Here is a 26,270-nt window from a genome sequence, read left to right as displayed (position 1 = left end):
ATGCGCCAAATACAACAGGTGTAGACCATACAGTGAAATGCTTACTTACAAGCCCTTAACCAACAATGCAGTTTTAAGAAAAAAAATACCACAAAAAAAGAATAAGAAATAAAAGTAACAAATAATTAAAGAGCACTAGTAAAATAACAAAAGCGAGGCTATATACAGGGGGTACCGGTACAGAGTCAATGTCCGAGGGCACCGATTAGTCTAGGTAATTGAGGTAATATGTACATGTAGGTAGAGTTATTAAAGTGACTATGCATAGATAATAAACAGAGGGTGGGAGGGCAATGCAAATAGTCTGGGGAGCCATTTGATTAGATGTTCAGGAGTCTTATGGCTTGGGGGTAGAAGCTGTTTAGAACCCTCTTGGACCTTGATAAGAGAATTAAGTTCTCATGTTCTTTAACCAATTCAATTTAATTACTCAGTCTGCTATATCAGGATTTGTAAGATACTGATAGAAATAAAAACAGACAGAAGCCCAGTCTACAATAGTCAAATGTTTATTTACGGAACGTTCTGCCTATAATTTCCGGTACATTGGTTTATACACCTCACATTTCATCATAAACGTCCCTCCTCCTCTCAGAAACAATGGCAATATAGTTCACAATTCTCTTTCTCATACATTGTCCACCACCTGTTATACAATCTACTACCAGCCCAAGGACTCTCCCCTCCCTGGGTGGGGAGACTTCCATCCCTGTTATTGCCCCCCCCCCCCCCCCCCCCCCCCCCCCCTCTGTTTATTATCCCTGTTATCAGTTTCACAGTGGTCACAAGTTGTCTGCCACAGTTCCTTACCACTCAGCTGACAGTTCCAGTCCCCCCCAGATACGGAAAACCTGGAGGGGCTCTCTTTGCCCCCCCCCCCCCTCTGTAGTGCCTTGCGGTCGGAGGCCGAGCAGTTGCCATACCAGGCAGTGATGCAACCAGTTAGGATGTTCTCGATGGTGCAGCTGTAGAACCTTTTGAGGATCTCAGGACCCATGCCAAATCTTTTCAGTTAACTGAGGGGGAATAGGTTTTGTTGTGTCCTCTTCACGGCTGTCTTGGTGTGCTTGGACCATGTCAGTTTGTTGGTGATGTGGAGAACAAGGAACTTGAAGCTCTCAACCTGTTCCACTACAGCCCCTTCGATGAGAATGTGGGCATGCTCGGTCCTCCTTTTCCTGTAGTCCACAATCATTGGTTGCTGTCCTGGCACCACACGGCCAGGTCTCTGACCTCCTCCCTATAGGCTGTCTCATCGTTGTTGGTGATCAGGCCCACCACTGTTTTGTCATCGGCAAACTTAATGATAGTGTTGGTACAGGAGGGGACTGAGCACACACCCCAGAGGGGCCCCCTTGTAGAGGATCAGTGTGGCGGATGTGTTGTTACTTACCCTTACCACCTGGGGACGGCCCATCAGGAAGTCCAGGATCCAGTTGCAGAAGGAGGTGTTTAGTCCCATGGTCCATAGCTTAGTGATGAGTTTTGAGGGCACTATGGTGTTGAACGCAGAGCTGTAGTCAATGAATAGCAATCTCAAATAGGTGTTCCTTTTGTCAAGGTGGGAAAGGGCAGTGTGGAGTGCAATAGAGATTGCATCATCTGTGGATCTTTTGGGGCGGTATGCAAATTGGAGTGGGTCTAGGTTTTCTGGGATGATGGTCTTGCAAAGCACTTAAGAGCACTTCATGGCTACATACCGGAATGCTACGGGACGGTAGTCATTTAGGCAGGTTATCTTAGTGCTCTTGGGCACAGGAACTATGGTGGTCGGCTTGAAACGTTGCTATTACATACTTAGACAGGGAGAGATTGAAAATGTCAGTGAAGACACTTGCCAGTTGGTCAGCGCATGCTCGGAGTACATGTCCTGGTAATCCGTCTGGTCCTGCAGCCTTGTGAATGTTGACCTGTATAAAGGTCTTACTCACATCGGCTACGGAGAGTGTGATCACACAGTCGTCTGGACCAGCTGATGCTCTCATGCATGCTTCAGTGGTAATTGCCTCGAAGTGAGCATAGAAGTAACTTAGCTCGTCTGGTAGGCTTGTGTCACTGTGCAGCTCCCGGCTGTGCTTCCCTTTGTAGTCTGTAGTAGTTTGCAAGAACTGCCATATCCGACAAGCGTTGGAGCCGATGTAGTACGATTCAATCTTAGTCCTGTATTGACGCTTTGCCTGTTTGATGGTTCATCGGAGGTCATAGCGGGATTTCTATTAAGCTTCCGGATTAGTGTCCCGCTCCTTGAAAGCGGCAGCTCTACCCTTTAGCTCAGTGTAGATGTTGCCTGTAATCCATGGCTTCTGGTTGGGGTATGTATGTATGATCACAGTGGGGACGAAGTCATCGATGCACTCATTGATGAAGCCAGTGACTGATGTGGTGTACTCCTCAATGCCATCGGAAGAATCTCAGAACATATTCCAGTCCAATGACTTTCTTGGTAGGCTACTGTTTACTGCTATTTTTTACATTTTTGTTACAAGCTGTGTTTCGTTAAAGCCTATTTATTTTTGTTACAAGCCATGTTTCGTTTAAAAGCCTATTTATTTTTGTTACAAGCCGTGTTTCGTTTAAAAGCCTATTTATTTTTGTTACAAGCCGTGTTACGTTAAAGCCTATTTATTTTTGTTACAAGCCGTGTTTCGTTAAAGCCTATTTATTTTTGTTACAAGCCGTGTTTCGTTTAAAAGCCTATTTATTTTTGTTACAAGCCGTGTTTCGTTTAAAGGCCTATTTATTTTTGTTACAAGCCGTGTTTCGTTTAAAAGCCTATTTATTTTTGTTACAAGCCGTGTTTCGTTTAAAGGCTGTGTAAAGTTCATTTGTTTCAATGTACCGGTAGGCACCTGCGGCTAATAGACATGTGCGGCTTAATGATGTACAAAATACATCTTTTTTTTAAATTCAGTGGGTGCGGCTTATATTCAGGTGCGCTTAATAGTCCAGAAATTACATTAATTGCTGTATCATCAGTATCAGTGGTAAGTAGTAATAGTAGTATTTTATAAAGTAGGAGCTACATTAGAAATGGTCAGTGACGGCAGAATCAGAGATCCCTCTTCTAAAGAACCAGGCTGTATAATGACTGATCCCAAAAATCAACTTACTGCTGGGAGCATATGCAGGTAGTCCAGTGGTTAGAGAGGCGAGCCGGCCACTGGAGGGTTGTACATTTGAATCCCGAGTCTGATGGGAAAAATCTGTTGGGATTATAATTGTTCAACAACAGCTACCCGGGCACCCAGTATGGAGGCCCCACGCACCTCTCCAAAACCTGTGTGTGTGTGTGTGTGTGTGTGTGTGTGTGTGTGTGTGTGTGTGTGTGTGTGTGTGTGTGTGTGTGTGTGTGTGTGTGTGTGTGTGTGTGTGTGTGTGTGTGTGTGTGTGTGTGTGTGTGTGTGTGTGTGTGTGTGTGTGTGTTTTAGAGAGGTTGGGTTAAAAGCGAAAGTCCAAATTCAGTTGTACCTTGTGTGCAATTGACCAATAAAGTAATCTTAATCTTAAAGCCAGCACACTATTGAGTACACAGACAGAAATGGAGAGAGAGCTAGTGAGACTTGGGCAGTGTCCCAATAGTCTAAAGATGCTCATCCACACTAATCTGAAAGCACGGGATAGGTGGTATCAGATGCCCAAAGGCATCCTTACATTATCCATATGATTTTCACCCATATGGATAAGGCAGCTAGGAGAGGAAGTGACATAATACTGTTGGGATCAACCCTTCAACTGCAATCATTCATGTCACAATCTTTCAACTGCAATCATTCATATCACTGCCTGGATAAACATAATGATGGTTAATGAGAAGAGAGATGAGGAGAGGAAGGAAATTAAAACTATTGAGATGCACCCTTAGGCTAGTTAGTCAGTCAGTGCAGCTACATCCTTTAGTCTCTGCCAGTGTTGTGAATTGGTGCTGCTCCAATTCCCCACACATCTGAGACACCTTGGGGAGCAGAGCGCTGCTTCTTACCATAAGTTACAGACAGGTGACAAAGATGAACTGCATTATACAACACCAAGCTACATTCATTATGCACATCTTGTACAGAACATTGCCTGCACAGCATAATGAGTACCTTACTACAGTCATTAGCTTAGGTGACCACTAGTAGGTAGTCTTGCTCTTTCTAAGTTTCAAGCCACTGTCTATTCATTGATATCTCCCTATATTTTATAAACAACATCACTATTCTACATAATCATAATAATTTAAAGAGATTATCTGGTACTTTTGTTTACTTTTTAGCCAGTAGTTCTGAAAGTAGCCTTACGAGCCAAAGTGGTTTACAAAAATTGCGTACTACGTCACATATGTGCAGATATGTGCACCACATCATTACTCTCTCTTGCTCTGCTGTGTGTGCATCTTGCTAGCTGTCACTCAAATTTCGAGGGGCTGAACCTCATTGGCTGGAACTCAAATTGCTAGGGGGCTGACCCACATGGGGGGAAATGGCGCTGCACAGCTTCCAGAAAATAGTTGCTTTCAAACTAGGGATTTCGTGGCTAATTGAAGTAAAACAGTAATTCTGCTCATAGATTATGCAGGTATGAACTACACATTGACCCATTCCGGCCAAAGCGGGAGGTTTAAAAATGCTTACTAATCATCAAAGTTCTGGAGCATGTCTTGAACTAGGCAAGTCAGTTAAGATCAAATTCTTACATACAATGACTGCCTACCCTGGACGACGCTGGGCCAATTGTGCACCGTCCTATCACAGCCAGATGTGATACAGCCTGAATTTGAACCAGGAACTGTAGTGACACCTTTTGCACTGAGATACAGGCAAAATACCTCCTGTGGGGACGGGATTAAATAATAATAACAACATATAAATATAGGACAAAACACACATCACGACAAGAGAGACCTAAGACAACAACATAGCAAGGCAGCAACACATGACAACAACATGGTAGCAGCACAAAACATGGTACAAACATTAGTGGGCACAGACAACAGCACAAAGGGCAAGAAGGTAGAGACAACAATACATCACGCAAATCAGCCACAACTGTCAGTAAGAGTGTCCATGATTGAGTCTTTGAATGAAGATATTGAGATAAAACTGTCCCGTTTGAGTGTTTGTTGCAGCTCGTTCCAGTCGCTAGCTGCAGCGAACTGAAAATGACGAGCACAGGGATGTGTGTGCTTTGGGGACCTTTAACAGAATGTGACTGGCAGAACGGGTGTTGTATGTGGAGGATGAGGGCTGCAGTCGTTATCTCAGATAGGGGGGAGTGAGGCCTAAGAGGGTTTTATAAATAAGCATCAACCAGTGGGTCTTGTGACGGGTATACAGATATGACCCATTTACAGAGGAGTATAGAGTGCAGTGATGTGTCCTATAATGAGCATTGGTGGCAAATCTGATGGCCCAATGGTAAAGAACATCTAGCCGCTCAAGAGCACCCTTACCTGCTCATCTATAAATTATGTCTCTGTAATCTACCATGGGTAGGATGGTCATCTGAATCAGGGTTGGTTTGGCAGCTGGGGTGATAGAGGAAACCAAGTCTAGATTGAACTTTAACACAGTGATATAAGTATGCATACCGTACACCTGCACTGCAATAAGGCATACACTGTATGTAAACACTAGCCTACCATCATGTCACTACATAGTCTTTACGTTGAACAGAAAGAGCAACTATTTTTTCCCCCAGTGCTGCTAGGGTGACACAGGGAAAGTTTGTTTTGCATGGCCCCGTACCCCGCGTAGGCGGAGTTTGTATATTGTAGACTATTCCACTGGTCTTTTTGTGAACTCTCACTCAGGGCACCGGGCCGTGCCAAACAAACTCGCCCTCCTATTATACCATGAATTACTATGTTCCAATGAAAACAGGAGGAATTCCCAGATTCCTCCAATCCCGATCTGCCTGGAGAATCCATGCATGGGGAGAGTGACGGCGGCTAGGCTGGTCATGGCATTTTACTAGTGGAGAAAACGGCAGGACCAGGCAAACAACATTTTTGACTGTTAGAGTAGTTTTGGTGATTTTACGTCACTGAAAGTAACCTTGGGCTACTTATTTAGGAAGTGAATAGATTTTCTGGAGAGACACGATTGTTATTGTATCAGAACTGAAAGCCAGCCTACTTGCTTGAGCAATAGATACAAAGTTACACCTCCTAGCCCACTGGATAATTGTGTGACACACGGATCTGGGACGACTACTCGATGCAATGGACCACTGGATTTAAGGAATTTGGGACGCGTTTTGGGTTTCGGATTAACAATTAGGTTCGTCCCCTTCCGTCTGGTGTCGAAACGGATAGTCGGCAGTCATGCCAGCGAAAACAAAGTACAATCTTGTTGATGATGGCCATGATTTGAGAATTCCAATGCATAACGAGGAAGCATTCCAACATGGGATCAACTTCGAAGCAAAGGTGAGTTATTTTTATATGCTACTGTATTGAGATTATTTGCAAAACTATTTCCCAATCCCTCCTTTTCCTCATTATTGGAGTTAATGTAAGTTTTGCTAAAATGTGTTTAGCCTATTGAATATTACGGTGGTATATTGCTGCCACTCAGCAAAATAATATGTTTTGTATCATTATGATATAACATCACAGTATTACGAAATAAATCAATAACGAAAATAACCCATGTTGTCGTTATTATATAATAATATGAGACAGATCTCGTTATTACGAGAAATATAATATTGTAATGATAAATATGTAGTTATTATGAAATTGCCCGGTTGCACGCTATTATTGAAAAATAGCCTATGCCTTAGGCTACTTGGCAAATGTGGCTTCCTCTCATGCACAGGTTGACATTCTGGCTGGTTTGCTTGAGTTGGTCAATTGCATTTTTCCCTCGGTTTGAGGCATTGGGAGATATTAGAGAGATGTCATTGAGGAATAAAGATGGTGTTGTCATTAGTTTACGGACATTGTGGAGTTCTCTAAGGCTCTATAAACGGAAAAAAATGTATCGGACTTCCTTGAAATAGCTTTATTCCTTCTTGATCAACTGGGCCGTTATGGGAAGTTACATGGATACTAACTAATGCATCTAAACGGAATATGTGGTAATCCAAAACACAGTCAGGCATTTACTTCATGCTCTAGACCCCCATGAAGTGCACATTTTGGGCAGAAGTCTCTGGGAACGAGTTTAACTGGCTTGCTACTTTACCTTCACAACCAAGAGGACAGTCATTACATTTACATTTACATTTAAGTCATTTAGCAGACGCTCTTATCCAGAGCGACTTACAAATCGAGGGACATTTTAGGTAACCCAGCTAGCACAGAACGTTCCCTAAAGGGTCTCCTTTGGTTCTTAGAAAAATAACTTTCACAGAACGTTCTGGGAACATTGTGGGAAAGTTATTTTTCTAAGAACCAAAGGAGAACCTTTAGGGAGCGTTGCTATTTTGGTAAGGTAGAAACACATTGTTCTGAAAACATTCAAATAACCTCATAAAATAACGTTATTTTTTGGTGAATTCAAACTTTTACATAACATTCCCCTGTGGTTCCCGTTTGGTTGTTGGAAGAAAAAAGTTCTGGGAACGTTCTGGAAACCTTGCATATCTAAGGCCGTATTGGATCAAACTGCTGAAAGAGAAGATAAAGTGTTTGTGGAGGTAAGTGCACATCATTTTGTAAATAGCTAACTAGTTTTTTTATTCCCCCCCAAAAAACATGTTTTGAACTCTCCTTTACAATTTATTTACAAGACACCATCGTCACCTTAGCAACGGTTGACAGTTAAAGAAATGGCTGCCAGCCAGTTTAGCTTGTTTTAAGTACTGCTAATATTACAATTTTTACAGGTAGAGTCAGAGAAACATACTAAAACTACAACACGTGTTTATATGAACATGTTATGGGGTAGCATAGTTATTTTTTTACCGTTTTGTGTTTGCAGAATAAAAATGTTTGAGTAAATTAGCTAGTTTAGCTAGCATGTTCTCCAGCTGCATTGGCTGCTAGCTAGGTCTGACCATAAAAACATATTTTTTGGGAGAGTGACAAATGAGGTCTGATAAACCCTTTGCTATGTTATAATTTTGTAACTATTTTGAAAAGGATGGTGATAGATTTGATTTGTTGAATGACTAGACTACTTGGCTAGTACCTGACAATGGTATCCAAGTCACATGATCCGTCATGTAAATAAGGAACTGATTGCAATTAAATAGTAAAGAGTTTTTTTTTTAATTCAATAGGATTTCCACTGAAATACATTAGTAATTCATTAAATGGGTCACAACTGAATAAAACGTTTAATCAATAGAAATTGATTATTTTAACATCACTTTCTGTTTTACTTTTAGCTTGCTTGGAAAGTTTCCCCACCTGCACCATGTGAGTTATCTTCTACAGTATAGCAGAAGGCCACCACAGAGTTGATACAGTGGGGAGATTAATTAATTACTTAAAAATCATACAATGTGATTTTCTGGATTTTTGTTTTAGATTCCGTCTCTCACAGTTGAAGTGTACCTATGATAAAAATTACAGACCTCTACATGCTTTGTAAGTAGGAAAACCTGCAAAATCAGCAGTGTGTCAAATACTTGTTCTCCCCACTGTAAGTGCATGAGAAACAATACATTTACTAAGTGATTAATCGGTTTCTGATTCTTTGTCTCATTTGCAGCTCCATTTTGTTCAGAAGTCTACTAGTAAAAGGCGAGCAGGTTTACTTTATTACTACAATGAACACTCACCGGACGGTTTATTAGGTACAGGACCGCGTTCATGACAATCCATTGTTTCTACAGCTATTAGTCTGCTTATCTAGTCTTTTATCTACCATTTCTCCTTTTTTACAGATGGAGCAATTGTGGGACACCACCACTTGTGAACACCTACTCAACCTCTAAGGTAAATGGCTTACAGTAACTTGATAGCATTGAAGCATTCACATTGAAACAATGGACCTTATTTTGTTGCAAATCCCAAATGGACCCCCATACCCTATGCACTTGTGGAGATCTGAGATGATTTGATGGGTTTAAACAATATGATTAAACCTAGCCTATCAGAGGGTTAATTGGAATAATGACAAATTTGCTCACATAAGTCAAATCCTCTCAGATCTCCTCAAGTGCATAAGGAATAGGGTCTAGGGCAGGGTTATTCAACTCTTACCCTACGAGAGTTGGAGCCTGCTGGTTTTCTGCTCTACCTGATAACTAATTGTACACACTTTGTTTCCCAGGTCTAAATCAGTCCCTGATTCGAGTTTTTTTTATATTTTTTTTAAATGTAATGGAACTGGCTTTAAGGTTCATAGTTGAGTTTGAGGGGTCTAGGGGGTGATTTAGGATTGGGCCATACTTTTGGAATCAGAACTTTCAACTGAAGTGTGACATACATTAGACGTCTGTTTTGGTTAACATGTGATTCAGTTTGTCTCACAGAAGTTTCTCTAAGCTCAACTGGAAGTGTCACAGAGCAGAGGTACAGTAAATGGCCTACAGTAACTTGATAGTATTTAAAAACATTGAAGCATTCACATCGAAACAGTGGACCTTATTTTGTATTGTCACTCTCACAGAGAGTACTGTACTTGTAAGGTCATATTTTAGAACGTAGCTAGCTAGTCATGTTGGCAATAGAAAAGCTTTCAAATGATGGCCACCTGACCCAGATTGCTATTTATAATGGAGCGTTTTTGTATTGCGTAAACAGTTGTTGATGTGTGCAGAGGGTCCCTGGTGGGGATACAGGGCTGTGTTTCCAAAAATTCATAAATACAAGCAGGGCATAAAATGAACACCTGCCAAGTGAGGGTAGATTAAGGTATTGTGGGGTAAGAATGTCTATTTCACCAGCCACGTTGTAGGCTGGTCAATTTGCAGGGCTCAACAGTGCAAGCTTTACATTCACATTTGCGAGTAAAAAGTCAAGTTTGAGCATATGCTGCTGTATCTGTTTTAAAGTATTTCTGCCGTTTTTGTTTAATAGCTGCTAATCGCACAAAGAAATGCAAATATTTTGTTCTCTTTTACTTCTAGAATGAAGCATCTGTATGCAGGGGTGGTAATAGTGTAACGGATGTGAAATGGCTAGCTAGTTAGCGGGTACGCGCTAGTAGCATTTCAATCAGTTACGTCACTTGCTCTGAGACTTTAAGTAGGGTTGCCCCTTGCTCTGCAAGGGCCGTGGCTTTTGTGGAGCGATGGGTAACGACGCTTCGTGGGTGTCAGTTGTTGATGTGTGCAGAGGGTCCCTGGTTCGCGCCCGTGTCGGGGCGAGGGGACGGTTTAAAGTTATACTGTTACAATAGCATATGAAGGAGTGAAATATGTGGTGGTTGTTACAACCACCTGGATTGTTACAGATTTAGTATGTTTCTACTCTGACAACCAAAGATTTTGTTCTGACCTTTAATTGTAATATATAGTGTTTATTGGGTTATATCTAAAATACACTGTAACCTCTTCATCAAGGTGTGTATTGCTAATGGACCAAAAAAGGTAACCCCAAAAAAGTTCAACTGTGAACGACCCGACAAGACATGGAAAATGCAACGGCCAGAATTCTGGAGACCACAGGTAAATGTAATATGTTTAAGAGTTAGAGTATGAAATCTGGATTTAGTATGACAATCTAATAGGGCATCTCCAGTATGGGACTTTACATTGAGGTTTGGCCTATCAAGTGACTATTGTAGAATTATTTGTAACCAGATTATACAGTGAGGGAAAAAAGTATTTGATCCCCTGCTGATTTTGTACATTTGCCCACTGACAAAGAAATAATCAGTCTATAATTTTAATGGTAGGTTTATTTGAACAGTGAGAGACAGAATAACAACAAAAAAATCCAGAAAAACACATGTCAAAAATGTTATAAATTGATTTGCATTTTAATGAGGGAAATAAGTATTTGACCCCCTCTCAATCAGAAATATTTCTGGCTCCCACGTGTCTTTTATACAGGTAACGAGCTGAGATTAGGAGCACACTCTTAAAGGGAGTGCTCCTAATCTCTGTTTGTTACCTGTTTAAAAGACACCTGTCCACAGAAGCAATCAATCAATCAGATTCCAAACTCTCCACCATGGCCAAGACCAAAGAGCTCTCCAAGGATGTCAGGGACAAGATTGTAGACCTACACAAAGCTGGAATGGGCTATAAGACCATCGCCAAGCAGCTTGGTGAGAAGGTGACAACAGTTGGTGCAATTATTCGCAAATGGAAGAAACACAAAATAACTGTCAATCTCCCTCTGCCTGGGGCTCCATGCAAGATCTCACCTCGCGGAGTTGCAATGATCATGAGAACGGTGAGGAATCAGCCCAGAACTACACGGGAGGATCTTGTCAATGATCTCAAGGCAGCTGGGACCATAGTCACCAAGAAAACAATTCTTGAGCAAGGTCCCCCTGCTCAAGAAAGCACATATACATGCCCGTCTGAACTTTGCCAATGAACATCTGAATGATTCAGAGGACAACTGGGTAAAAGTGTTGTGGTCAGATGAGACCAAAATGGAGCTCTTTGGCATCAACTCAATTCACCGTGTTTGGAGGAGGAGGAATGCTGTCTATGACCCCAAGAACCACATCCCCACCGTCAAACATGGAGGTGGAAACATTATGCTTTGGGGGTGTTTTTCTGCTAAGGGGACAGGACAACTTCACCTCATCAACGGGACCATGGACAGGGCCATGTACCGTCAAATCTTTGGTGAGAACCTCCTTCCCTCAGCCAGGGCATTGAAAATGGGTAGTGGATGGGTATTCCAGCATGACAATGACCCAAAACACACAGCCAAGGCAAATAAAGGAGTGGCTCAAGAAGAAGCACTTTAAGGTCCTGGAATGGCCTAGCCAGTCTCCAGACCTTAATCCCATAGAAAATCTGTGGAGGAAGCTGAAGGTTCGAGTTGCCAAACGTCAGCCTTGAAACCTTAATGACTTGGAGAAGATCTGCAAAGAGGAGTGGGACAAAATCCCTCCTGAGATGTGTGCAAACCTGGTAGCCAACTACAATACACGTCTGACCTCTGTGATTGTCAACAAGGGTTTTGCCACCAAGTACTAAGTCATGTTTTGCAGAGGGGTGAAATATTTATTTCCCTCATTAAAATGCAAATCAATTTATAACATTTTTGACATGCGTTTTTCTGGATTTTGTTGTTGTTATTCTGTCTCTCACTGTTCAAATAAACCTACCATTAAAATTATAGACTGATCATTTCTTTGTCAGTGGGCAAACGTAAAAATCAGCAAGGGATCAAATACTTTTCCCCCCTCACTGTATATATATTTTTGACTCGTATGACAGAGCAAAGACGAAAGTTAACTGGGCAGAGGAGACATCTAATTTGGAGACAGATCATCTCCAAAAAAATTACAACCCTCACTTTCGAGACTATCAAAGTCATGGTAATTACTGGTCATCTATATAACTAGCAGTTAACATTACAGTACCCTAGTAGGCCACGTTTAATTTGTGTGTTGCCATTGAATTGATTGTATGGAACGTACAGTCGTGGCCAAAGGTTTCGAGAATGTCACAAATATTAATTTTCACAAAGTTTGCTTGTTCAGTGTCTTTACTTATTTTTGTCAGGAATACTGAAGTATAATTACAAGCATTTCATAAGTGTCAAAGGCTTTTATTGACAATTACATGAAGTTGATGCAAAGAGTCAATATTGGCATTGTTGACCCTTCTTTTTCAAGACTTCTGCAATCCGGCCTGGCATGCTGTCAATTAACTTCTGGGCCACATCCTGACTGATGGCAGCCCATTCTTGCATAATCAATGCTTGGAGTTTGTCAGAATTTGTGGGGTTTTGTTTGTCCACCTGCCTCTTGACGATTGACCACAAGTTCTCAATGGGATTAAGGTCTGGGGAGTGTCCTGGCCATGGACCCAAAATATAAATGTTTTTTCCCCACGAGCCATTTAGTTATCACTTTTGCCTTATGGCAAGGTCCTCCATCATGCTGGAAAAGGCATTGTTAGTCACCAAACTGTTCCTGGATGGTTGGGAGAAGTTGCTCTCGGAGGATGTGTTGGTACCATTCTTTATTCATGGCTGTGTTCTTAGGCAAAATTGTGAGTGAACCCAATCCCTTGGCTGAGAAGCAACCCCACACATGAATGGTCTCAGGATGCTTTACTTTTGGCATGACACAGGACTGATGGTAGCGCTCACCTTGTCTTCTCCGGACAAGCTTTTTTCCGGATACCCCAAACAATCGGAAAGGGGATTCATCAGAGAAAATTACTTTACCCCAGTCCTCAGCAGTCCAATCCCTGTACCTTTTGCAGAATATCAGTCTGTCCCTGATGTTTTTACTAGAGAGAAGTGGCTTCTTTGCTGCCCTTCTTAACACCAGGCCATCCTCCAAAAGTCTTCGCCTCACTGTGCGTGCAGATGCACACATACCCGACTGCTGCCATTCCTGAGCAAGCTCTGTACTGGTGGTGCCCCGATCCCGCAGGACTGAAGCCTTCTACACAACAATTGAACCGCTCTCCTTGAAGTTCTTGATGATCCGATAAATGGTTGATTCAGGTGCAATCTTACTGACAGCATTATCCTTGCCTGACGGCACGCGTTTCCTTGCAGGTAACCATGGTTGACAGAAGAACAATGATTCAAAATACCACTCTCCTTTTGAAGCTTCCAGTCTGTTATTCAAACTCAATCAGGATGACAGAGTGATCTCCAGCCTTGTCCTCGTCAACACTCACACCTGTGTTAATGAGAGAATCACTGACATGATGTCAGCTGGTTCTTTTGTGGCAGGGCTGAAATGCAGTGAAAATGTTTTTGGGGGATTCAGTTAATTTGCATGGGGAAGAGGGACTTTGCAATTAATTGCAATTAATCTGATCACTCTTCATAACATTCTGGAGTATATGCAAATTGCCATCATATAAACTGAGGCAGCAGACTTTGTGAAAATTAATATTTGTGTCATTCTCAAAACTTATGGCCACGACTGTACAGGTGCTTCAGTCAAAATGGTGAAGAGGCAGAGCAGAAAAAGGAGACAGAGTTAAAGTAATCACAAATGTAGTTTCTTGATCTACAGTATACTGAATCACACCTGTTTTGTTCAATTGTTGAGTGGTCATTGAAAACACAATACATATTTGATTATCACTTTTATTTAAATGTATAATAAATATTTATTAAACAGATTTTTTTAACATTCAGTTCACAAAATGACGATGTCTGCAGCACCAGAGGTACACAATAGTGATGCTAAATTAGGAACTTTCAAAAGAAACTTGAAAATACATTCCAATACCTCTAACTAATAACATGTCTTATTTTGTTTTACAGCTGTCTCTCCGCTTTCCAATGATGGTAAAAAGCTCAACTTACAACTATTTCAAAACACATATTTGATTTTCACTTTATTTTAATATATGTTGTACCCAGGGCCTAAAATGAACACCCAACAAAATACGGGTAGATTTTGGCATTGGCGGGTAAGATGTCTATTTCATTAGTCACGTTGGCGGGTGGTCAGGGCTCCACATTGCAAGCATTTCACTCTCATTTGTGAATAAAAAGTAAAGTATGATCACATTTATAGCAAAATAAATACTGCAGTAGCTGTTTTCAATGTATTTCTGCCTTGAGCTGCAACACTGCATGGCTGGGGGCTGTGTGCACTTGAAGAGCTGAGTGACAGATACATTTCTAGAAGCGCTGCGCAAAGGTATAACAATGAGTCTAATTTACTTTAAATGAAGTGAGACTTTGTGTTTCTTGGCTATTGACATACTTTTGTTCACAAGCTAGGATGTTTTTCAATGTTTGAGTTTAAAGAGAGAGAAGCAACGGGATACTAGTCAGACTCTATCTCACAAGCACAAACATGACTCCAGTCGCATTACCAGGGTAACCTCCCGACCTTAAAGGGGCAGGTGAACATTTTTATCTCATCTGTGATATTTTGGTTAACATGAAATCAAATATACCACATTACTTCTTACTAGTAATACAGTTGTTTTAGAAACATTACAAAGCATGCTCATCTGTGTTTTGTTTGTAATTTTAGTGGGGAAAAATATTTTGGCTGCTAGATTTTTAAATATACCTGCCACAGTGGTTGGTAGACCAAAAAGTACATTTTAGGCCCTGGTTGTACCCATCTTTGTGGTGCTAAGTTAGGAACTTTCAAATGAAGTGTAGCATACATTAGACATCTGTTATTGTTAACATGTGATTAATTCTGTCTCAGAAGTTTCTCCACCAAGCTCACCTCGAAGACTGTCCCCCAGCAGAGGATTTTATGGGGATATTGTTGTTCTCTAAGCACAGAAAAATATTTAAATGAATTTAAATATTAACTGTACCCTTGTACTTGACTTAACTATTGCAGGATTCCAAATGATCGTGCTGATGAAGCTGGAAACAATTATCGAGAACCAGTTGGAACTCCTAGCAATTCAGCTGCTAGCCGCTGGAGCACAAGATCTGCCAGACCAAGTCCTGCCTAGACCTTGAACGACCAAGGAGGATTTGGAGGACCTCTGCAAGAGTCTGGAGGAGGCCACCACATAACGAAAAGAGATGGTATGAGCCTTAATCTTTGAAAATGTTCCTAAAACTTCCAACAACAATCTGTTGTAAATCACAGTATTTAAAATGATGGGATTACTTCTGTTCCCTAGGGGGAAGGGACCTCAACACCATGGTGCGCAAGGTACTCTGCAAAATTATGTTTTCAAACACTACAGTTTGAGAGGGAGGACCTGGGCCTAGATTCACAAAACCTTCTTAAGAAGAATTGTATTCTTATTTGCCATTTTTTCCTTAACTATAGACTTAAGAAAGTTAAGCAAAGTTGCTATTCCTCAAAGGTTCTTGGAAAGGTTCTTGGAAATGTTCTTGCGCTATTTCTTATGTTTCTCCCTAAGAAAAACGTTAAGAGGAAATTGATTCTTGAAAATAAAGTTAATGGATTTGTTCTTAATTCCAAGATAGCTAAACCCTTGTCCTAAACTCTGGGCAGTTAGAGAATAAGCTCATGAAAGTATTTGAACATGTTTCATTCACTCAACTTCATGTGAATCTGAGCCCAGGTGATTTGCAGGTTAATAGCCAGGAGGTTCAATACTAACCTACACTGAGTGTACAAATCTTTAAGAACACCTAATATTGAGTTTCACCCCCTCTATTCGTCGCGACAAGGACTCTACAAGGTGTAAAAAGCGTTCCACACGGATGCTGCCCCATGTTGACTCCAATGCTTCCCACAGTTGTGTCAAGTTGGCTGGATATCCTTTGGGTGGTGGACTATTTTTGATACACACGGGAAACTGTTGAGCATAAAAACCCCAGCATCATTTCAGTTCTTGACACAAACCGGTGCACCTGGTACCTACTACCATACCCTGTTCAAAGACACTGAAATATTTTGTCTTGCCCATTCACCCTATGAATGGCACACATACACAATCCATGTCTCAAGGCTCCTCCCCTTCATCTAGACTGATTTGAAGTGGATTTAACAAGTGACATCAATAAGAGACCATAGCTTTCTCCGGGATTCACCTGGTCAGTTTATGTCATGGAAAGAGCAGGTGTTCATAATTTTTTATACACTCAGTGTACAGTTGAAGTTGGAAGTTTACATACCCTTAGGTTGGAGTCATTAAAACTCGTTTTTCAACCACTTCACACATTTCTTGTTAACACACTATAGTTTTGCATCTACTTTGCATCTACATCTACTTTGTGCATGACAAGTTATTTCTCCAACAATTGTTTACAGACAGATTATTTCACTTATAATTCACTGTATCTGTCAGGACCCGGTGTGAGAAAGTCACTAATAATCGGCAGAACCCAGAAGATGAGGCAGACACGGCAGTACTAGAGACGGTGGTTTAATCAAAGGAAAGATCTTCCGGCAAAAATATAAATCCACAACGTCCAAAACAAAAGCCAAGAGACAAATATAGATATCTTCCAAAATACAAAGAAAATCCACAAAGTGGTAAGAACAGCGAAGGAAAAAACAAACCTCAAAAGACTAATCCAAAATAAACAAGAACAATACCAGAGAACCTCTGGAAACTCCAACAAGAGAAAAAGTTAACAGCAGGGCTGGGGCTGGGTGCTAACGTACAAACACTGAGCAAAGAACTGAGGAACACACAGGGTTTAAATACTAACAAGGGAACGACACACAGGTGCAAACAATAATAGAGCAAGGAAAAAACAAAAGGTTCAAAAAAGGTGCAATGGGGACATCTAGTGACAAAAAACAGAACAGTCCTGGCCAAAACCTGACAGTATCACAATTCCAGTGGGTCAGGAGTTTACATAAACTAAGTTGACTGTGCCTTTAAACATCTTGGAAAATTACAGAAAATGATGGAAGGAGACGTGTTCTGTCTCCTAGAGATGAACGTACTTTGGTACGAAAAGTGCAAATCAATCCCAGAACAACAGCAAAGGACCTTGTGAAGATACTGGAGGAAATAGGTACAAAAGTATCTATATCCACAGTAAAACGAGTCATATATTGACATAACCTGAAAGGCCGCTCAGCAACAAAGAAGCCACTGCTCCAAAACCGGCATAAAAAAGTCAGAGTACGGTTTGCAACTGCACATGGGACAAAGATTGTACTTTTGGGAGAAATGTCCTCTGGTCTGATGAAACAAAAATAGAACTGTTTGGCCATCATGACCATCATTATGTTTGGAGGAAAAAGGGAGAGGCTTGCAAGCCGAAGAACATCATCCCAACCGTGAAGCGCGGGGGTGGCAGCATCATGTTGTGGGGGTGCTTTGCTGCATGGGGGGACTGGTGCACTTCACAAAATAGATGGCTTCATGAGGATGGATATATTGAAGCAACATCTCAAGACATCAGTCAGGAAGTTAAAGCTTGGTCGCAAATGGCTCTTCCAAATGGACAATGACCCCAAGCATACTTCCAAAGTTGTGGCAAAATGGCTTAAGGACAACAAAGTCAAGGTATTAGAGTGGCCATCACAAAGCCCTGACCTCAATCCTATAGAACATTTTTGGGCAGAACTGAAAAAGCGTGTGCAAGCAAGGAGGCCTACAAACCTGACTCAGTTACACCAGCTCTGTCAGGAGGAATGGGCCAAAATTCACCAACTTATTGTGCGAAGCTTGTGGAAGGCTACCCGAAACGTTTGACCCAAGTTAAATAATTTAAAGGTAATGCTACCAAATACTAATTGAGTGTATGTAAACTTCTGACTCACTCGGAATGTGATGAAATAAATAAAAGTTGAAATAAATCTGTTCTCTCTCTGCTATTATTATGGAATTTCACATTCTTAAAATAAAGTGGTGATCAAGGAATTTTTACTCGGAAGACAAGGAATTTTTCCTCGGATTAAATGTCAGGAATTGTGAAAACTGAGTTTAAAATGTATTTGGCTAAGGTGTATGTAAACTTCCGACTTCAACTGTATATATAAAAAAAAAACTCATGATTTTTTTACTCATATTTAACCCCTTTTTTTACCTTCATAATTCCATTTGGGGTTTTTTCAACCCTTACTGGTTACCTTCAGACGAGTCCCGTTACACTTGTGGGGGTCGTAGAGCAAAACGGAGAACACAATCGTGTTCGTGAGAATCTCCCCTTTCGACAATTTGTTTGTTCGATTTTTGTTTTGTTTTGTAACTTAGATTGACGCAAATCGACTCTAGGTGGTTATTCTGCTGGTCTAGCAAATGGTTTAACTTGTTCAGATAAAAATGAAAGGACCAGCACTCACTTGATATGATTTCTAGTTAAAGCTTTGTTTATTTTCTTAATTTTATAGTAGCAAAATGTCTTAATATACTACATGGACATATTTCAGCTTGCGCCTTCCTCAGTGCATGTGTCCAGTTCTTACACTTGCTTCCTGGCCCCAACATGACCAGATGTTTGATGGTTAGCAAGTGCTATTGGTTTGGTTGAGTAGCAGGCAGCAAGGTTCCTATGAGCAGCCCTCTTCCTGTAGGAAGGTGATCTTCTCCTTGTGCATTTCCTTTATTTTCTACACTGCTACACTGAGTGACCATCTTCATAGATCAAACTAGATACATGGGGTGTATTTTCAGTTAGCGTTAGGCAAGTTTGACTTATGGGGTCTTAACATGCTGACTAGACCGGCACGCACACGCATGTGTCCGCCATCGCGCGCATGTTGATTTTGTCCATCCACACCAGGCACGATCAGGACACGTAAGTTGAAATATCAAAATTAACTCTTAATCAACTATATTAATTTGTGGACAGGTCGTAGCATTCATGGACTTTTAGCTAGCTAGCTTGCTGTTACTAGCAAATTTCTCCTTGGATATAAACATTTGGTTGTTATTTTACCTGAAATGCACAAGGTCCTTTTTTCTGGATCTTTGTAGAATGTTCTCTACTCTGTCAATTAATCCCCAGAAAAAAGAAATCTAGTCAGTTTCTAGTAATCGCTCCTCCTTCAGTCTTCTTCTTCTGTGGACGCTCCTAAAAACCAATGAGGAGATGGGAGAGGCAGGACTTGCAGCGCATCAAGCATAAAAAAGAAAAAAAGTTATATTTTAGCGCCTGGCTACGCGGACGCTCGTGTGCAGTTTGGGTGAAATTATTGGATAACATGTATGTGTACATTTATTTTGCAACATGCAAGAGTTGCCATCCCTGTCTTAGTCATTGTGAGTGCAGAGACTTTTGATGATGCAGGATAAAGGTTCCCCTCCTTGATCCTTTGATTGCAGAATTTGATGCACTGCCATTAGAACCACTTTCACTGCTACACAGAAAGTAATCATCCTCCGTGCGCTTTCTGCGCTGTGCAGTTTTTTAAAATCCTGAACACAAACTGGTAAATGGCTCTTACGAAGTACAATAGGGCTGTCCCCGACAAAATAAATTATTGGTCGACAAAAAGTAATCTGTTTGATTGGTCGAAACTTTTAAACATGTATTTTTACATATACAGTATAGACACACCCTGTGTGTTTTTTAATAGAATAGAGCTTGTCTGATGCTTACGGTTTGATGAAATAAGACAAATGCCTCAAGAGAGCACCAGAGATCTAGATAACCAGAAGAGAAAAAACCTTAACCTGACCCAACTATTCTCCTCCTGCTGTTCAGCCAGACCCAAGTTAAAGGTTGATACAATGTTTCATTGCTACAGGCCATGTGTAGCCAATGTGATTTTATAGGATATTTGTTTTTTATCAGGATATGCTCTACCTTCAAGCTGCAATGTTTTTATTTGTTGGCTTTATGTAGGCATTTTTCTTACATAGTTGGCAATATAAGTAATTTTTTAGGTTTGTATCATTTTCATTTACATTTGTATAGAATTTGTATAAACCACATTACAATGACTGAGATATGAAGATACATTTAAAATGAAACTGTTTCATGAAAATGTGCATATGAAAACCATAACTGGCACGCAGCTTGGTAGAAATGGTAAGATAAATTGGCATTCCACATGCGAAAGGTTCCCGACTCCTCGTGTAACCTATTACTGGCAACTTCAGGAGGGTAATGGCAGAATCCTGAAGCTTGCACTAGCGAACTTGCAACATTGTATAAAATATTCTGGGCCCTCAGTTTCCCACGCCAGTTATCTCGGGACAGGCACAGCTGTAGGGATAAGAAGCAGTGCTTGACTTGGGCAGGAGCTCACTGGAGCTGAGTACCTGCACCTCAAATGTTCTACTGCTTGAGCTCCTATTCCTCTTATAGAATATTAGCTCAAAAGTATTGTGGCGCTCCTGCACCTACATTTAAACAGTATCAGCACCCACAATGAGTACCGGAACGTATTTCAGTCCAAGTCAAGCACTGATAAGGTAGGCCTATTTTATAACTTTTCCATTGGATCAGAGCATGACATTTCATGCTGAGTGGTTATCGAATGGGAGAGAGATATTTCAAATACATTGGGGAACTATTGTTCTCAATGGATGTAAAAACAGACCTAGGGTTAGGTGAAGAACATTACTCTGAGTAGCTCCACGAGTCATTAGCGGTGGTGCATTAAGCCAATCACAAATACTATCAGATCCCCAAATGGGCACATTTATATGCCTACATTTGCGCGCTGACCAGGTAGCCTATAGGCCTACTTCTATGCCTGCGCGTCCTTACTCAAAATTGACAGGAGCGCTCTAAACAAAAGACAATGACTAAATTGTCAAAACTCGTTTCTCACAAGTGTAGCATAGGTTGTGCACTCTGCAAACAATGTGTCCACTCCGATAATGAGAGCGTGAAGACTGGAATAATAATATTGAATGCTCTAAAATAAATTACCATAATCAAAGTAACAAACATTGTAGATTAGAATTTATAGGAATGAACAGTATATGTACTACTGGTGATATGTGTAATGGGGAATTGATATACACTAACAATCAAACGCAAAAAAAAATCACACAATGAAGTTATGAAAGAATGAATGTGCACAAATTGGCAGGAGAGAGCGCATTCTAGACAGAGAAGTGCATTGTGCATCTGGTTGCATGGTCAATCTGTCGTCTGCATTGGCCATGTAGCATTTAAGGTGATATGGCCTCAGCAGAAGTCAGGGCATTCATACTTATTGTACTTCGCAGAGCCTAGTGGTTAGAGCATTGGGTCAGTAACCAAAAGGTTGCTGGATCGAATCCCCGAGCTGACAAGGTACAAATCTGTCGTTCTGCCCCTGAGCAAGTCTGATGTGAATGTCGATTATGGCAGCCCCCCGCACCCCTCTGATTGTGGAAAATGCATTCAGATGTACTATTGACTAGGTATCCCCCTTTCCCTGTTGTCAAGGAAGAGAGTTTGTGTTAATACAGGATGTACCATCCTCACCAACCGTCAACAAATCATGTCAATGCGGAGCTATACAGAGCCCTCCGCATTGTTAAAACATTTGGGTGGCGCATGGCAATCAGCTCGATTTGGCCTCTGCATGCCTCTGGAGGCGCTGCAATTGCATCACACCCTCCATATGGAGCCATGTTTTTGGATCAAGCATAAATTGGCTTTTAGTCTAGGCCTCCGCAATGGATTTGTTCACTGAGATGGGTGCAAATATATATATGTATATAAAATTTGTTACTGCTCAACTAAAACAATCTCGGTCGACTAACAGCCTAATGACCAAACAATCGACCAGTCGACTAATTGGGGTCAGCCCTAAAGTACACCAACAGTCAGTGACAATAATTTGGCCCAAGTGGTGACCGTCTTTCCCGGTAAGTGTTCTGCTGAGGTCCTGCTCCCAGTCTGCTTGCTTTCTGACCAATACAGCATTCTTGCTCTCATCACCTTTGTGTGTATGTGACATGATTTGTGTTATGTCCCGATTCTCTACCTCGGGCTCAGCTCGAGGCCCAAATTAGGAATGAACTGTCCTCCAACAACCAAAATTAGGAAGAAATAGTACTATATGTGATTAGAAATGTATTAACTTGTGACCCACCTCTGACATAACCAGGTCACACTTTGGGTCCCAAAACCCTGCTCTATCTCCCTAAGTGTGCACCAATGGCACCCCCCCATTAAAGCATTGGATTGAGTCATGTTTTATTTTTCCATTCTGGTTTGGATTTAAAACCCAGCTAATGCATATGATTTCAGACTTTTCTGGTCAAAGCACAGATTAAAAAAATAAAAATACAAGTTTTTTTTTTTTAACTTAAGATAAAATACCAATGAACTTCCAAAGCACAATGCTGAACTTTTGGGAAGGACACAATATCCTTTAGAACCCCTATAATAGTATATAACTAATTAAGAACTCTTTGTTTTACAGGTTGCAGAGAGGGTTGAAGAGGAGGTTGTGGAGGAGTGAGCCCTTGACTCCCCTGTACCATAGACGGTGGTCAGACAAGACAATTGTGTAATCCGTGTGTGTGTGCCAATCAGATTGCAGATGTCTGAATTGTTAGCAAAAATTATAAATGTGTTAACTGTTAATATATTTTATTTTGTACGATTTTATAACGTTTTCAAACAATACAAAACATGCACATACCAATTACAGCATACAGACGCACACAAACATCAATGACATAACACCTGGCCAGACCCACCTGCTCACACCTCATCCATCTCCAGCGCCCGCATCACTCTCCGCCACATGGCCTCAAACTGTACCATTTTGTTTTACTCTGTCACCAACGCATTTTCAACATTTTAGATAATATAGTATTTGACTCTTCCATTGTGTTAGTGATGGAGGATTGGTTGATTTCCAGTTAAGTGTGCATTTTTTTCAAGATGATTGATGAAAGGTATCATTCAACCCATCGGGTATCTCACTGCTCACTCATATGCCATGTCTTGAAATATGCAGACAGACGGACTAAACTTACATTTACATTGTGATACTTCTGACAGACAGCTTTCTAACTCTGCCCATAACTTTTAGACTTCCTAGCATCCACAGAAGGCATGGATTATTGTTAGTTTTACGCTTAAGACATGACTCCGCCGTTGTGCTGTAGTATGTGATTTTTCTCTTTGTATAATACATTCTATACATTAGTTCATACTGGATTAAGTGTACATTTTTGTTATTGGTGTCCCTATAACAGGAGGTTGAGATAATGTATGCTAATGTAATTAGCATGCCATTGTAAGTAACAGCAAACTTTCCAGGACATAGACATGTGTAAATTCTTGTTAATCTAACTGCGCTGTCCAATTTACAGTCGCTATTACAGTGAAAAAATGCCATGCTATTGTTTGAGGAGAGTGCACAACAACAACAACAAAACATTTATCACAGAACTGGTTTGATACATTCCCCTCTGAAGGTAAATAATGTACTTACATTCAGTAGTCTTGCTCTGATTTGTCATCCTGAGGGTCACAGAGATAAAAATGTAGCATAGTTTTGTTTGATAAAATCCATTTTTATATTAAATGTAGGAACTGGGTTCTACAGTTTGAACCCCTGCTGTCTCTGGCTCCACACCCACCCCGCCTGGCCAACTAGATGTATGAAAGTTAGTGTATAAGCTAATGATCCATCATGTATGACATTCCTGGGAGTGTATAAACTTTAGATTTTGCATTATCATATCATTTTTGTATGTTCTCTATAGTTATGTATTTGAAAATGTATCAATTGACAAATTCGGCACATTTAGGCATACTTGCAATGCTTCACTGGATCAATCTGAAACTTTGCAAACACACTGCTGTGTGTATAGAAAACACATGTTTTTTTGTTTGTATTATCTTACCAGATCTAATGTGTTATTCTCCTACATTAATTTCACATTTCCACAAACTTCAAAGTGTTTCCTTTCAAATGGTATTAAGAATATGCACAGTCCCCAAGAACAAATTCAAGAAAGCGTACAGTATTATATAGAGCCCTTATTGCATGGAACTTCCTTCCATCTCATATTGCTCAAATAAACAGCAAACCTGGATTCAAAAAGCAGAGAAAGCAACACCTCACGGCACAACGCCTCTCCTCTATTTGACCTAAATAGTTTGTGTGTATGCATTGATAGGCTACCTGTGCCTTTATGTAGTTCTGTCCTTGTGCTGTTCTTGTCTATTGATGTTCTGTATTATGTCATTCTGTATTATGTTTTGTGTGGACCCCAGGAAGAGTAGCTGCTGCTTTTGCAACAGCTAATGGGGATCCTAATAAAATACCAAAAAATGCCAAATATCCTTGCTTCAGGTCCTGAGCTACAGGCAGTTAGATTTGGGTATGTCATTTTAGGCAAAAATTTAAAAAGGGTACGATCCTTCGTTAGTGATGTTCCAACATTCCCTCCATCATGTGCCAATATCACTTATTTTTAAGTCTTGGAGAGCTTAAAACTTGTATTTGCCCATATAAAGTCAGTTATGACTGAGTATACTGTACTTTAAAAAAATGTGTTCAGTGGGGTAATTGGTATTACTGAGAATAAATATAAGAACTAATTGTTCAGATTTAATTGTGCCAGCCTGTGTGTGTGCTAATCTGATTGCAGATTTCTCCGAATGCATTTTATAAAACAAATTGATGACAGAAATTATAATTGTGTTAATTGTTCACATTTAATTGTGTAATCCTGTGTGTGTGTGTGTGTTTCCAATTTTGTAACCTTCAGAGAACGTTCCCAGAACGTTCCCAACTGTGGAACCTTCAGAGAACGTTCCCCACTACCTTCATACAACCAAAAGAGAACGTTCAAAGAGCATTAAGAAAACCGTACATTTCAACCTTTGGGGAACATTGGTGAAACATTAATGGAACGCACAACCTTCAGGGAACATTCCCAGAACCAACATTTGTTATCTGGGAAGTGTCCTGTTTGTCTTGTAATTTCACATTTGGAAGGTGCATTGAAACAATTAGCTAGCATGTGAATTTATAATTTCTAGAACAGCCAGCTAGCTAACAAACTAAATGAATAATGCACTGAAATTAGCTACTCTCGAGGGGATCACTATGGTAGCTAGCTATGGCTATTCTCAAGAACAAGCAAGCCACTGTCTGAGAAGCATGGCTGACTGATTGAGCATTCTACTCAATGCATTGTTAATGAGCGCTGATTTAATCAAAAGTGCATTACAGTGGCTTGGAAATACAATTACATTTCAAAAGGAGGTAAACACTTAGTAGGAAAAGCTTTTATCATAATTTTGTCACCAGAATGATGTTTGATGTAGTATAATGTTAGCTAGCTATCTAGCTAAGATTGAGGGGAGACCACCGGATTGTAGCTAGCTAATGTTAGCATTGCTACGTCATTTTGACAAACTTTGCTAACTAATGACAACATTGCCATCCGTTTGACGACATGAAAATGACGGCGAAGTTGTTTCCTACTAAACATTTGTCTACTTTAACAATGTCCTCATATTTCCAGGCCACTATAATGTTATTTAGATGAAACAGTTGTTAGCCTTCATCTAGCCTCTCCGGAGTCTCCAAAAACCTGATGATCAGGTTTTCAGGGGAAATGAAAAGACAGCCTGTGACGCGACATTTGGTTTTGGACGTTAGCAAGGCGACACTCCATCTTATTAACTCCTCCACATTTGCTGGATTGGTTGAACACTGCAGAAGTGAACCACCCCCGACCAGTTTTTTTTTCTTCTCGTCAAGACCAGTATCTACAGTACATACGAATTTACCGTACTAATCATATTTCATTCATGTACAGGGTCCACTTTGACCCAAGAAAACAATCCAGACTAAGAATTTGCTGAAGGTAACCTCATAATGAATACTAAACTCAGAAAGAAAGAAAAAAGTCCTCTCACTGTCAACTGTGTTTCTTTTCAGCAAACTTAATGTGTA

The 26,270-nt window shown here is 40.6% G+C and overlaps 1 protein-coding gene and 1 long non-coding RNA gene across 3 annotated transcripts in view; both read left to right on the top strand.

Moving 5' to 3' along the window:
- Nucleotides 1-5,850: 5,850 nt before the first annotated feature.
- LOC129855419 (carboxyl-terminal PDZ ligand of neuronal nitric oxide synthase protein-like) overlaps nt 5,851-26,270 on the top strand; it is a 224,346-nt gene continuing 203,926 nt past the window's right edge. The window contains exon 1 of the mRNA XM_055923066.1: nt 5,851-6,409. Coding sequence (XP_055779041.1) covers nt 6,305-6,409 — 105 coding nt within the window. The 5' untranslated portion in view covers nt 5,851-6,304. The remainder of the gene's footprint in view (nt 6,410-26,270) is intronic.
- On the top strand, nt 8,413-24,923 carry LOC129855422 (uncharacterized). 2 transcript variants are annotated; one of them, XR_008759505.1, is made up of 6 exons: nt 8,413-8,518; nt 8,643-8,869; nt 10,441-10,545; nt 14,303-14,326; nt 15,351-15,544; nt 22,767-24,923. It is a non-coding gene; the product is annotated as an uncharacterized LOC129855422 (long non-coding RNA). The 2 variants fall into 2 exon arrangements; XR_008759506.1 differs by lacking the exon at nt 22,767-24,923 and adding an exon at nt 15,643-22,760.

This window comes from Salvelinus fontinalis, chromosome 5, assembly GCF_029448725.1.
Source record: "Salvelinus fontinalis isolate EN_2023a chromosome 5, ASM2944872v1, whole genome shotgun sequence".
In the NCBI taxonomy this organism is placed as follows: Eukaryota; Metazoa; Chordata; class Actinopteri; order Salmoniformes; family Salmonidae; genus Salvelinus; species Salvelinus fontinalis.
This window is presented reverse-complemented; position numbering and strand designations above follow the sequence as displayed.